The 15,365-nt window shown below is 38.6% G+C and overlaps 1 protein-coding gene across 3 annotated transcripts in view; it reads left to right on the top strand.

The window, feature by feature from the left end:
* il1rapl2 (interleukin 1 receptor accessory protein-like 2) overlaps window positions 1-8,848 on the top strand; it is a 631,449-nt gene extending 622,601 nt beyond the window's left edge. For 2 of the 3 annotated variants that reach the window (XM_062045413.1, XM_062045415.1), the window contains 4 exons: window positions 5,317-5,439; window positions 5,724-5,966; window positions 6,104-6,134; window positions 6,374-8,848. In XM_062045413.1, the coding sequence (XP_061901397.1) occupies window positions 5,317-5,439; window positions 5,724-5,966; window positions 6,104-6,134; window positions 6,374-6,462 (486 nt within the window). In that variant the 3' untranslated portion in view covers window positions 6,463-8,848. The remainder of the gene's footprint in view (window positions 1-5,316; window positions 5,440-5,723; window positions 5,967-6,103; window positions 6,135-6,373) is intronic. The other variant, XM_062045414.1, reaches the window with a different exon arrangement.
* The last annotated feature ends 6,517 nt before the right edge of the window (window positions 8,849-15,365 follow it).

The following is a 15,365-nucleotide window of genomic DNA, read 5'->3' as shown; positions in this document are numbered from 1 at the left end:
CCCCCGCGACCCGACCTCGGATAAGCGGAAGAAGATGGATGGATGGATGGGTATGAAAATGTAGTTTATTTTATGTGCTTTTGCTTCCCTCGAGTGCAGACATTTACAGGAAACAGATGGTGTGTAAAGTGCAGACTGAATATATGTAAATCGGGGGTATGAAAATAAGAATGACTGCATAAAGTGTGTACACCTCAGGTGGTAGACGCTCTGATAAGCAAAATCATGTCTTCCTGCAGCTAAGAAGGGAAAGCTGATGACAGAAAAACAAACAATGCACTGAATCTTCAATTAGAATACCAAGTGGATGGTACATGTACAAACCCTGTTTCCATATGAGTTGGGAAATTGTGTTAGATGTAAATATAAACGGAATACAATGATTTGCGAATCATTTTCAACCCATATTCAGTTGAATATGCTACAAAGACAACATATTTGATGTTCAAACTGATAAACTTTTTTTTTTTTTTGCAAATAATCATTACTTAACTTTAGAATTTGATGCCAGCAACACGTGACAAAGACGTTGGGAAAGGTGGCAATAAATACTGATAAAGTTGAGGAATGCTCATCAAACACTTATTTGGAACATTCCACAGGTGAACAGGCAAATTGGGAACAGGTGGGTGCCATGATTGGGTATAAAAGTAGATTCCATGAAATGCTCAGTCATTCACAAACAAGGATGGAGCGAGGGTCACCACTTTGTCAACAAATGCGTGAGCAAATTGTTGAACAGTTTAAGAAAAACCTTTCCCAACCAGCTATTGCAAGGAATTTGGGGATTTCACCATCTACGGTCTGTAATATCATCAAAGAGTTCAGAGAATCTGGAGAAATCACTGCACGTAAGCAGCTAAGCCTGTGACCTTCGATCCCTCAGGCTGTACTGCATCAACAAGCGACATCAGTGTGTAAAGAAAATCACCACATGGGCTCAGGAACACTTCAGAAACCCACTGTCAGTAACTACAGTTGGTCGCTACATCTGTAAGTGCAAGTTAGGCGAAAACCGTTTATCAACAACACCCAGAAACGCCGTCGGCTTTGCTGGGCCTGAGCTCATCTAAGATGGACTGATACAAAGTGAAAAAGTGTTCTGTGGTCTGAAAAGTTACATTTCAAATTGTTTTTGGAGACTGTGGACGTCGTGTCCTCCGGACCAAAGAGGAAAAGAATCATCCGGATTGTTATAGGCGCAAAGTTGAAAAGCCAGCATCTGTGATGGTATGGGGGTGTATTAGTGCCCAAGACATGGGTAACTTACACATCTGTGAAGGCGCCATTAATGCCGAAAGGTACATACAGGTTTTGAAGCAACATATGTTGCCATCCAAGCAACGTTACCATGGACGCCCCTGCTTATTTCAGCAAGACAATGCCAAACCACGTGTTACATCAACGTGGCTTCATAGTAAAAGAGTGCGGGTACTAGACTGGCCTGCCTGTAGTCCAGACCTGTCTCCCATTGAAAATGTGTGGCGCATTATGAAGCCTAAAATACCACAATGGAGACCACCGGACTGTTGAACAACTTAAGCTGTACATCAAGCAAGAATGGGAAAGAATTCCACCTGAGAAGTTTAAAAAATGTGTCTCCTCAGTTCCCAAACGTTTACTGAGTGTTGTTAAAAAGAAAGGCCATGTAACACAGTGGTGAACATGCCCTTTCCCAACTACTTTGGCACGTGTTGCAGCCATGAAATTCTAAGCTAATTATTATTTGCAAAAAAAAATAAAGTTTATGAGTTTGAACATCTTATGTCTTGTCTTTGTAGTGCATTGAATTGAATATTAGTTGAAAATCATTTGCAAATCATTGTATTCCGTTTATATTTACATCTACCACAATTTCCCAACTCATATGGAAACGGGGTTTGTACTTTATTAACGCAAATGGACATTGTGGATACACATGACATACAGTATATCTCTAACACAAGCACTACAGAGAAGTGTCTCTCAATTTCTTGTCCAAAGAAACCTTGTTTTAGAAAAGACAAACCATTTTGACATCACGTTATCTGTAAGCCTTGAGCGTAGTGAATTTGTGCATAATGCTTTTCAGCTTGAAGCATGTACTAAAGACGCAAGTGACGCTGTTGCATGGTCTTCAAAAGATTATTGAAGATTTAAAAAATATCACAAGATATGAAACATATTTCTTTGGAGGCCTAAATCACATTTTCCCTGTCCCACTATTTTGTTACGACAGCTTTTACTGGCTCTTTAAGACCGGGGCAAATGAAATCACATTAAACTATATCTATACCTGATGTGTGTTAAACTGAAGCTATGCAGCCTGAAGCCTCAACCAAAAACATTATGAAAAAGTAGTGGCATAAAAAATACTGTATTGTAATGTTTCTCAGATTGTGAAAGAACATACATTTTGCCTGAAAAGTGCAAAAGTATTCCAGAAAATTCTAACATACACGTGCTTCTCCTAACTTAAATTAATGACGATCATGACGGTTAAAATGTGTGATAATATAGTAAAACATATAATTATGTTCGTATTATTTTTGTATTTTGTTCATATAATGTTGGCACCAAGACAATACAGGATGTCCCTGGTATTAGTTGAGTTTTAATGTAGGTCAGAAGAAGGAAGTCTCAATAATGGGACCACAACGCTGCTGAGTTATTGCTGTCCATTTCATGGGAACAGATCCTTTAACATGTTCAAAGATACCATCTTTATTCTTCACGGTGGTCACGACAGTCCAACAGCCTAGACCAGTAATTCTCAATTATTTTCTGTCAATGGGATGAAAAAAATATCCACGCCCCCTCTTAATTTATTATTTAATTAATCAAAATAATCATCATCGGCGGTCACTCGAACGAGTATGACTATCCTCCTGGTAGGGGTGTATCCCTTTATGGAGGATGCCTGTGCGTGACTTTGTTTTATGTGGGGAGACTGGTGCACAGACAGTCACCACACGATCCTTGACAGAATCGGGTCAGGGTCCAGTGGCATGGAGTCCAAGACGACTGGGGACCCTTTTCTGCTGCAGCCTTCTTCCGCCATCGCAGCCGTTGTTGTAGTTCTTAAATCTACTGTCTCTCCGCCTGCTCCGCCGTTGAGGTCTTCACCGTATCCCTGGCTAGGGGGCAGTCAGGTACTAGGCCTTTGCCAAGGGCCACCTGGGGTAACAGTAGTAAAGGGGTTAACCTCCTAGTGCCCCAAGACCCCATAGAGGAGCCTCCACTGCCGGATGCACTTTAACGTCATGCCCAGGACACTTTAAATTAAAATAATATTGACAACCTGATCATATCAATTTATTTATCGGAATGGGAATGGGAATGTTGTCTGTCTATTTGTGTTGGCCCTGCGATGATGTGGCGACTTGTCCAGGGTGTACCCCGCCTTCCGCCAAAATGCAGCTGAGATAGGCTCCAGCACCCCCCGCGACCCCGAAAGGGACAAGCAGTGGAAAATGGATGGATGGATGGTATGTGTCAAGCTATTAGTTGAGCCTATCCTACTTAAGGATATTATACTGTATATCCTCATTACCTACCTGTTTATGGTAGACCCAAGGGCTATGTACACTTTGTTACATGTCCTGGTCAGCCTGTTGATTAATTCAAGCACTGCTGCCACCTAACTGGAGGTATGGGTATTATTCAAGTATTCAAGCCCCTTTACTTTTAACTTTCACTCTCCTTTTCTTTGATGCACTGCAATCAAAAGAGAAAAAAACTGAAGTAAAAAGAACAAAAGTGATGTTTTCTTTTCTCACCGAATGGGTACCGAAACTTAGCATGGTTTATGTTGGCACCGGTGCCAAAATAAACCGTTTTTTGGTAGTAATCACACACCAAAAAAATATTAACTATTGGTGCTTGATTTCAGTGCTAAATGAATGATGGCTCAGCCAACTGCAACATATTGTGATATTGTGCAAGTAACGTCTTGTAAATAATGTAGCGTCCCGAGACTCCCGACACTGTTTTTACACTTTATTGCAAACTTTAACAAGCCACATACACATTTTGCCAAAGTACTAGCCACAACAGCAACACAACACTTCCTCATTTAACACCAATCACGGTCACGGCAAGTGAGGTGCATTTGGGAACCTAGAAAGGTAAGTTACTATTGTGTTCAAATTGCTTGTCACGAAATTTTGTAACAATAACAAAGCATTGCTTTTTGTTTTGTCACCGGCACTATTTCAAAAGTACCCGTTGGCATCGGTACCCAAGACATCACGCGATATAACTGGCGGCCTGAAGGCCAATTTCGGCCCAGGAATGACACTATACCGACCCCAGAGTTCAGTTCAAAACTTGGGAAACAAAAATTTCTCCAGCAAATTCCTAAAAACACTAGAGTGCTCCGGTTGTAGAGAGCAGGGGTTCCTAACCTTTTTGACCCCAGGGCCCAATTTTCCACTATAGAGAGGGCCAGGGCCCACTCAAATATTAAAACTGAATTAGTAATCTCAATTCATCTTCGGAATATACAAAGTAAAACTAATAGTGAAGGGAAAAGTCTGGACACCCGCTCCGTAGCTTTCTGGAAATGTGGCCCCCAAAACAGTTGAGTAGAATATTCTTGCCCCACAAATTACTCCACCTACATAGTATTTCACAGCATACACACTTTTTTGTACAGTATTGTAAGCGTATAGGTTTACATGGTTAAATGGAACACCTTGAGGACAATCCCAAACTTCAGAACCTTGCCATGTTGAAATGCAATTATTGGACTTATTTATCCATGGATAGTCAACTTTAACAATATAAGTCTAAGAATAATTGTATTTTTCAATTCCTGGGCAAATGAGCACTCTGCTAAACATCTTCACAAGAATACTGAGCATAAACCTTCCATCTTGCTCAGTAACTTATTCGATAGGCGTGTGGTGGTGTGGCTCAGTTGATAGAGCGGCTGTGCCAGCAACTCGAGGGTTCCATGTTCAATTCTTGCTCCTTGGGCAAGACGCTTTACCCACCTGCTCCCTGTGCCACACACACTGGTTTATATGTAGCTTAAAGATGTAGATAATGGGTTTCACTATGTAAAGCGCTTTGAGTCACTAGAGAAAAAGCGCAACATAAATATAATTCACTTCACTAGCAATACTTTGACTTCTTGCCTTGGCTCAATGGTTTCATTACTTTGAGAAGGAGAAGAGTACACTTTAATTACTGCATAAAAGTATGTAGTTGTCAGCATTGTTGTTATGCACCTGAATGACAATGTTGAAAGTTTTTAATCTTTCTCCTAGGACAATTTTAACTTACTGACGTCCAATCACTTACGCAAACATGTTAATGTTTCCATGGTAACAGGTGATGGACGCAGGTGAGCAGGGCCTCTTTGGAGACCTACAGACCACCGTCTCCACCATTGCCATGACGACCACCTCAGCATCCCTGGTGCCGCCGATTGAGAACCGTCATGGACATCATCAGGTCAACTATTACCGATATAATACTAATAATACCAGAATTTTTCGAATGCCATTTAATACCTCATACTAGTTGGATTCTATAGTTGCCATGTAGTGTAGGTTTTAAGAAAGCTGTCCTATGTTTGAGGTTTCTCAGCTCTTTTATAATTTAGACTTCGTTTCCATTTGTGATCTTTCTTTATGATCGTGTTTGATTCCATGCCTCTTCATGGGGTAAATTTAATTGTCATTCAGAGTCATGCTGCTTGATAAAAGTTTAAAGAACATTTATGATTTCTTTGGTAGGTTTCCTTGGCAACAGAGATCCCTGACTACAACCAGATGACCTTGCCTCTTGGAGGGGGTCACATGGCTACAGCAGCACAAATGAGGCATTTCTGCCGCAGCTATGAGTTCCATCTTCCCCCACAGCCTTCTGCCCTGTCGCCTCCCCTCCCGCCTCCTCCATCTACCATGCAGTTCTCCACTCTGGGCCCTGGGGGGCGCCATGTCTATTGCAACATCCCTATGACCCTTCTGAATGGACAGGTGGGGAACAGTCATTGTTTATCGCTTGGAAGAGAGTTCCTAGTTGTGTATTCTTTCTTACCCCTCAATGTTCTTGTTTGTGTGCATGTCCCCAGACTTTAAACCCATTGAAACTAAACCCCCTTTTTTCTCCCTAGGGGTTCAGGGCAGTTGACTGGGGAAGAAGAGGTCTGTTTGGATAAAACAAATGTAGAACGCAAATGTCATCCACCCTTAAATATGTTTGTATTTCTCATAGATTGGGTTGTAGATCTGTTTCATGTGATATTGTGACCACATAGGTGACAGTGCACCCTTGTCATACTGTATGGCATTGTAGGATTTACATATGATTAGGATGTAGAAGATTACAGCCAAAGATGGAGGTAATAGCTGCTCATCAACTTGTTGTTTTGTGTGTCTCGTAGGTTTCTCAGAGCAACACACTTGGAAAGAAGCCCAAAGTCCACCTGAAGAGCACCTTTGTACCAATCACCAGCAGAGAACTAAGCTCTGATATCTGGTAGAAACACTGCTTTGCTGGTACTGGATTAAAGACTACTGGTTTTGCAAAGAACTTTGACTGGGGACACAGGTTTTTGGACCTTGTACAGACATTGACTTGGACCCTTTTCATCCCACGCTATGAACACAAACTGCTCAAATACTACAAGAAGGTGTGGGTTCAAAGTGTTTGGACACACTCAGATTATCAAACTGATTGTATATTTGTATTGAACCTACCACTGATACAGTTTGATGCAAAATGGTAACCAGGAAGTTAAGGATTAATAACAAGCATGAACGTGTTGAATTTTTTATGTTTAGACATGAAAATGTCCTCAGAAAGGTCCAGGAAATCAAAACAATATTTAGATATTCACCAATCATTGTGTTGTATAAGGGTAACACTGAAAAGACAACAAAATAAAAACGTTACAAGAATGAAAGACGATCAACTATAATACTCTATCACAAATTTCAGAGAATAAATATTATAAAACTATGCCAACAAAGTTACAAATATTTTAGAAAATAAGTCGTAATAAAAGAGAAGAATGTATTTACTGAGTTTATGTCAAAATTTGGTCTAACTCTAGAGCAAACCACCATAATAATTATTTACTAATAGTTTTGCTAATAAGGGCCATATCCTACATTTACAACATTTCAGACTTATGAGTATGTTTAAAATGTTTTACTACACAATGTGAAAGTACCATATCATGAGGTTGGTGTACTCTTAAGTTATCACTGCTTTCATTTTCACACCACTCCTAAATCGCGTGCGAGAACTTTGCAAAATGTTAATTTCTTAAACTTTAGGAATTCTATTTATGACAACTTGCCTCATGCCCAACATCACTTTATCTTGAAATTGGCAGCGAGAAAATGTTTCTTGGAAGTTAGAACTGCGTCTATAAACTAAAGTAAGGCAGTAATTTCAATATTTGTTGGTTTTCTGGCGAGCTAAAGACCTATTTAACAATCACTGAGCAGTGGTAGGGGTGGGTGGCTGTCGCCGATCTTTAACCCATGACTAATCGTAGGCATGGTGGTCAAGTAGCAGGGTGCCGAGCATTTTAGCCAAGATGAGAAGAATGCAGATTTACCCTGAACACAATTTAAGATTGTGTTGTCCAAAGCCCCCAAAATGAGAAGAATACGATTCCGTAAAATATATAAAATGCTTCTTTTTTAACAAAGCCAACACAGGAGAACATTTTTTTAATAATTATCTTTCAGGAACAGTCCCAAACGTTTGCTCAATCACATTATACTGTTTCTATTTATGAAGATTGACGTGACAAAACATTATTTTTTTTCATCGTCAATGCATACTTAAAGTAACTTTAATGATGTAAAACTAAAAATGTAATAGTGTAACTTAACTGGGAAACAATTTCATTCTCCTAAAATTGGGGCTGTTTTCTTTTAGTATTACCACTTATTCTAATACAATTATTTATGACTGTCATTTTATTTGTCATAGTATTAATACTATGTTTTCATAATAGTACAGCTTTACTCACATGAATTCTGACCTTTTACTAATATCTTATTATATATATTATTTGTCTTTGTTTTGACAATCTCATTTTTGTCTTGTGATATTACATCTTTGATACCATACCATTATTTTTGTTTCTCATAGTATTGTGAATTTATTTTCTTAATGTTTTTATGTCATACTTTTTTTTCTAACATTGCAACCTAATTCTGATCAAATGACAATGTTTTTATTGTAATATTATACATTTATGAAAATGTACACAATTTATTCTCGTAGTGTTCCAATTGTCTACATCTAATATCGCCAGATCTGGCCCGCCACATCATTTTGTGTGGCCCGCAAAAGCCTAGAAGTAAAGTGTGTCAATAAAATACTTCATCTTTCTTACTAAATGTACAGTATTCATTATTTCCATTTTGGCAAAAAAAATTATGTGCTTCATGAAATTGCATATGTTTTAAACTCTAATATTATCTGCAACAAATAAAATATTTTGTAATACAATTGTAGATCAAAATAAATACTTAAATATCTGCTTGTCACTTCATGACACAGGTGTAAAACTCATTTTTCATTGAGGGCCACGTTGCAGTTATGGGTGCCCACAGAATGCTGTTTTAACAGTGAATATAATGATGTTATCACGCAATTGCCTATGCATTTGATTGCAGTATAATATTTTTTTACGTACACATGTACGGATAACTTGCTTTTAAATCATAAGTCAATGTTACAAGCAGATAAGTATTTATTTTGTATTTTAAGAAAAGTATATTTGAAATATATCTTAATATAATGTTTGTTGCATGATCAAATAATGTTAAAGCCAAAGACATGCAATTGCTTGCAGTACAGTGCATCCGGAAAGTAGTCACAGCGCTTCACCTTTTACACTTTTTGTTATTTACAACCCTAATCCAAAATGGAATAAGTTCATTTTTGTCCCCCAAATTGTACACACAATACCCCATAATGACAATGTAAAAAGTTGTGTTTTTTTTTTTTAATTTGCAGGTTAATTAAAAACTAAAAAAATCACATTTACATTTGTATTCAAAGCCTTTGCTCAATACTTAGTTGATGAAACTTTGGCAGCAATTACAGTCTCATGTCTTTTTGAATACGATGCCACAAGCTTGGCACACCTATCTTTGGGCAGTTTCACCCATTCCTCTTTGCAGCACCTCACAAGCTCCATCAGGGTGGATGGGAAGTGTTGGTTTTCATCCAGGATGCTGCATTCATCTTTCCCTCTATACTGACTAATTTCCCAGTTCCTGCCACTGAAAAACATCCCCACAGCATGATGCTGCCACCACCATGCTTCAGTGTAGGGATGGTATTGGCCTGGTGATGAGCGGTGCCTGGTTTCCTCCAAAAATGATGCCTGGCATTCACGCCATCAGACCAGATACTTTTGTTTCTCATGGTCTGAGAGTCTTTCAGGTGCATTTTGGCAAACTTGCAGATTTTTCTAACCCACTCGACCACGTTAGTTTAACGTGAATGAAAGCTCCATAAAGAAAACACTCCTGGCCGTGCACTAAATAATATAAAGGCCCGACATGTTATCGTCATTTCTGGGCAAAAGGAACACTTAGCCTAAGCGTGGGTTCTTTTTTAATATACTATGACTGGAAGTGTTCTTATTGTGGGCAAAAGAAACACTTCAGCATGGGTTCTGTTTTGAATATAGTGTAAAACTAACCTGTCTCACAATGGTTTAAACCCACGTTCCCTATTAGTGGGTACATTCAAACTGGAAAAAAGGAACACTTCAGCATGGATTCTATTTTGAATGTACTGTAGGCCAGTTTCAAACACTTTATTTTTTATGTTTAAAAATACAAGTTTGTGTCAAGGCGAGCTTGTATATCTGCATTGTTCTAGCCAAGTAAAATCTAAAATGACAAATGCTTTCCCAGTTGTTAATGGGTTAAAGCATAGCTAAATAATTGTTTATTACTGCATTTGAAACTGTTTGTCTTTGTAGAACAGTTAGTTTAATGCTCATCGTGAGGTACAGCATAGGTTAAGGGAAGTCCCAAAGGCAGAAGAAACCAGAGCACTGTCTTTACTTTAGCTGTTGTGTTCATTCACTGTTTTTTATCCAGCATGAAACATCTGATTTTATTTATTAAGATTATGTATTATATTGATGCTATTTATTAAGAAATAAACAATTATGTAAAATAAACAGCTTCATTTATTTTAATTCAAAGTAATGCATATTCAAAATGTAATCATCCTTTATCTTTAAGCTACATTAATTATCATAAAATCATTGTTTTTTTTGATGGCCTTCCTGCCCTGACATTTGACCTTTGTTCCCCTTAAAAGGTTGACCACACCAAATACCAAGTGGCTTTGCCCCTGATAAAATTCCAGGCCTGCTTATGTACATGTAATTTTTTTATTTTTTTTATTTTTAATAAATTTGCTAAATCCACATTGGCATTATGGGGTGTTGTGTGTAGATATTTGGGGACAAAAATGAATGTATTCCTTTTTGGGATAAGACTGCAAGATGAAAAATGTGGAAAAAGTGAAGCGCTGGGAATACTCTCCGCATGCACTGTACATGTTTCTTTCTTTTTTTTTGTCAAAATTGAAAGAACAAATACCTTTCTTAAGAAATATTAATTGCTTTACTGACACAGATTATTCCAGGCTTTCGAAGCCAAATTAAACAATGTGGTGGGCCAGATCTAACCCCCGGAAATTGATTTTGACACCTTTGCCTATGATTTATAAGCAAGTTAAATAAAATTTAAATTAAAATTCTAATAATCAAACCCATAGGCAGTTGTGTAACAACGTCATTAGGTGATCACTGGTACAAGCAGACCTCACTGCGATGTGGCCCTCAATAAGAATGAGTTTGACACCCCTGCTGTAAATTTTCATATTATGTTATTTTTCATGCAAAAACACAACTTCCTCATAATCTTTCAACCGTATCTTCTTGTAGTATTTCCCTCTCCCAGTGCTGCCCTAATACTTCACGATGTGGTGTTTAACCATTGAGCAAGAAAAATTATACAAAATCCCAAGATGCAGGTATTGAATTAGACACCAAGCACACCTGACATTTTGGAATGTTGGTTGTTCTCAGACAAGCGTGGTTGTCTCATGTGATGGATCTCAAAGAATAATCTTTGGACCTTACCAACAGACAAATATACCCTAGCGTTTGTCTATCTGATACCAATCATGGACTTCTTAAACAATTCCAACCAGAAAAAGAAGAAGCAAAAAAGGGATATGACTGTAAAACTAATGTACTGGTGTTTGTGGAAATAATCTACAAACAACGTTTTTTTTTGCTTCACTAAGAGAATGACAATGGAAAGAAATAAGCGGAGAGTCAGTGTTCAAAAGTGTGTAAAGAACATGGATTTTTCTATTTGCATGATCACCCAATTAGATCCAAGAATAATAGATAGACACGATCATTTGATATTGAAGGACATATTTTAATTAGTAGAGTAAAAAGAGAGGTGCCTCTCCTAAATGTTCAGATTGGTGTATTATTTATTTAGTTTTGACAGACTTGTATTCTTTATCAACTTTAGTGAGTTTAACCTGGGTTGGGTTTGAACGTTTGTTTGTTTCAATAATCTCTGTACAGCTTCAATGACGTACACCTACAGTAAACCTACAGTATACAGGAGTGATGTTTTTTCTCCCCTTACAGCATCTGTTCAGGGTTTTTTTTTCGGTCATTCTGTTCCTTTTTCAAGTTGGACCAGCAACAGTCAGCCACACCGAGTTCTTCTTTGTGGGCTGTAGGAACGACTATTATTCAAACAATTATTATTGAAGAAAAGGGGAGCCAATTTGAATTTATGCAAACATACTGTCTTTGTCTTTACAATAATAGAACCAATCAATTCTGGATATTTGAGATTGTAATACAGTACTGAATATTTGAGTTGTTATATCCACTGGCAACATGAAGCCAAGTGCTGATCTGCTTCATTTCTTTGAATATGTTTTTTTGAAATATTGGTTGGAATAATCTAAAAAGAGAATAAAATGAGTTTGTTTTATATAATTTGGATTCTTCGACCTGGTATTGTTTTGCAATCTGTATCTATGGGCTTTGAGTGGCCCCTAAAGGGCCGCCAATAGTTATGTGTTTCTCAGGTGTGGTACGCATTGGCCGCAGCGGTATTCAGCTGTAATACACATTTCCACCATTTGGGGTAGTAATGATGATCAAACAAACAGAAGGAGTCTGGAACTAAAGTCATAGAGAAGTTTCTTAAGTACAAAAAATATGACTACAGAGGTGAAGCTTTATTTTCATTTGCATTTAAATTTCATTGACATTTTAGATAAGAAACATTAACTCTAATTTTAGCAAAACATAGTGTTTTCATCAGTTATTTATAAGTACATTCTTATAGAGTATATTTGGTTTTCTAATCAGCCTGATCCAAACCTAAGGTTTATTTGTCAAAAAAAATATTTTTTGTGATTATCACATGGTTTCATATCATTTGAAAAGGTTGTAGGTCAGGTATAATCTTTGAATATGATTAAAACCAAGAATAAGATTATTAATTATGGCCCCTGTGAAGTGGAAAAGTTGGACTCTGAGGTACAAAAAAAAAAAAGATTAAGAACCCCTGATTTAGAAGACCTATAATGTTACCTGCTGCAGCACTGCCAGGTCCAAAAATCTGGATGACCGCCTCTTTAAATTTAAGCTCATACCCTGCAAATTTCAATTACTGCTTGTCAGGAAATATAATTACTGTCGAACAGGTTTTCATCCATGGATGAACGTGCTCCATCATTGCATGGCGAAGTCTGAATGCACACCGCCGGTCTCAAGCAGACTCAGTAGGAGAAAAAAAAAACTTAAAAAGATAAGACAACCCCTTCAATTAAATCATAGGTTTATGTGTTTGAGAAGAAAAAAGTAAATAAAGCGTAATTCATTTACAATCGTGCATTAGCTATGTGAAGGGAAATGAGCAGCAGCGCCCTCTTGTGGTAAGCATAAATTGACTAGCATCAATGCAATTCGGTCTTTGTATTTTGCTATATTTACTTATTTCGACTTGGGTTATCTCAGTTGATAAAAACAAATACACCCATTGGAGGGCTTTTGTTTCAGGGTCATGACCTCCTCAAGGCGCTCACACTCGATACAGTAAGTGGAAAACCTAATGTTATTTTTCAATGTCGCTCCATTGGCATGTCTATGAAAGTTTCCTTAAATATTGATAGTGTGACACTGAGTGTGAACACAACCTTTTTATTGCAGCTGTGTGTGTTCATATGGGAGCACATATTACAATATATGCCGTGGCAAGCCGTGCGTTTCCCACCTAGGCCTTCAGTCAATCAATCAATCAATCAATGTTTATTTATATAGCCCTAAATCACAAGTGTCTCAAAGGGCTGTACAAGCCACAACGACATCCTCGGTACAGAGCCCACATACGGGCAAGGAAAAACTCACCCCAGTGGGACGTCGGTGAATGACTATGAGAAACCTTGGAGAGGACCGCATATGTGGGTAACCCCCCCCCCTCTAGGGGAGACCGAAAGCAACGGATGTCGAGTGGGTCTGACATAACATTGTGAAAGTCCAGTCCGCAGTGGATCCAACACATCAGCGGGAGTCCAGTCCACAGCGGGGCCAACAGGAAACCATCCCGAGCGGAGACGGGTCAGCAGCGCAGAGATGTCCCCAACCGATGCACAGGCTAGTGGTCCACCCGGGGTCCCGGCTCTGGACAGCCAGCACTTCATCCATGGCCACCGGACCTATGCAACTCCCCCTCGCAAGGGACAGGGGAGAAGAGGAGAGAAGAAAAGAAACGGCAGATCAACTGGTCTAAAAAAGGGGGGGTCTATTTAAAGGCTAGATTATACAAATGAGTTTTAAGATGGGACTTAAATGCTTCTACTGAGGTAGCATCTCTAACTGTTACCGGGAGGGCATTCCAGAGTACTGGAGCCCGAATAGAAAACGCTCTATAGCCCGCAGACTTTTTTTTGGCTCTGGGAATCACTAATAAGCCGGAGTTCTTTGAACGCAGATTTCTTGTCGGGACATATGGTACAATACAATCGGCGAGATAGGCTGGAGCTAAACCGTGTAGTATTTTATACGTAAGTAGTAAAACCTTAAAGTCGCATCTTAAGTGCACAGGAAGCCAGTGCAGGTGAGCCAGTATAGGCGTAATATGATCAAACTTTCTTGTTTTTGTCAAAAGCCTTGCAGCTGCATTTTGTACCAACTGTAATCTTTTAATGCTAGACATAGGGAGACCCGAAAATAATACGTTACAGTAATCGAGACGAGACGTAACGAACGCATGAATAATGATCTCAGCGTCGCTAGTGGACAAGATGGAACAAATTTTAGCGATATTACGGAGATGAAAGAAGGCCGTTTTAGTAACACTCTTAATGTGTGACTCAAACGAGAGAGTTGGGTCGAAGATAATACCCAGATTCTTTACCGAGTCGCCTTGTGTAATTGTTTGGTTGTCAAATGTTAAGGTGGTATTATTAAATAGATGTTGGTGTCTAGCAGGACCGATAATCAGCATAGGACCTAATAATACAAACAGTTCCTTGATAAGTTTCCCAGGAAGTGGGTCAAGTAAACATGTTGTTTTTGTTGTCCGACTTCAAAGATTACCTCTCAAAATACCATAATCTATGTCACCACATGACCTTTGCTGGAGAAATACTATACAGAAACACATTTATGCACTGCTGGGCATTGTAAAAAATGGTTTATTTTCTGGCGCATTTAAAAATCAATAAACCCGCGTCAGCAGTTAAAACCGATCATATGTGGTACTGTCAATATTTTACATGAAAAAAACATATTAAATGTGAAAAAACTAAGAAATAAAATATCTGAACTCACATTTTATCGCCGGGACATCTGAGCTAGTTTGGCCGGCATCGTCTCACAAGATGTAGTTTCTCTTTAAATATCCTACCTGAAAATGGCCTTGCAAATATATGCGTTGTCTTGTGTAATCATAAAAGATGCAGACGAGGCATGTTGGCTTGAGTTCTTAAAGTTTACTCCACAGCGTGCTCATAGATAACATCAAGCTTCCAGTATGTCTACATCAAACAACCTAAACGGGGCTACTGCGCATGCTCTTCACTACTGTGGCATCCTGGGTAATGGAGTCCTTATGTTACCTAGCACTATATGCCTTAGGCCAGCTAGAAGGCCTTACTGACAACAACTCGTGATCTGATTGGCTATCGCAACTGTCTGTCAAATGTTTGTGTCCGTTAACTTACATTGCACAGATGTTGATTCTGAAGGCCTCGTACAGATTTGGTACAGCATGGCAACATAAGCTATCTGAATTCTGATTGGATAAAAACTCTATAACCTAAAAACTACAGCGCTG

The sequence above is a fragment of the Entelurus aequoreus genome, linkage group LG04 (assembly GCF_033978785.1).
Source record: "Entelurus aequoreus isolate RoL-2023_Sb linkage group LG04, RoL_Eaeq_v1.1, whole genome shotgun sequence".
Classification (NCBI taxonomy): domain Eukaryota; kingdom Metazoa; phylum Chordata; class Actinopteri; order Syngnathiformes; family Syngnathidae; genus Entelurus; species Entelurus aequoreus.
The sequence above is the reverse complement of the archived record's forward strand: the minus strand, read 5'-3'. Positions and strand labels throughout refer to the sequence as shown.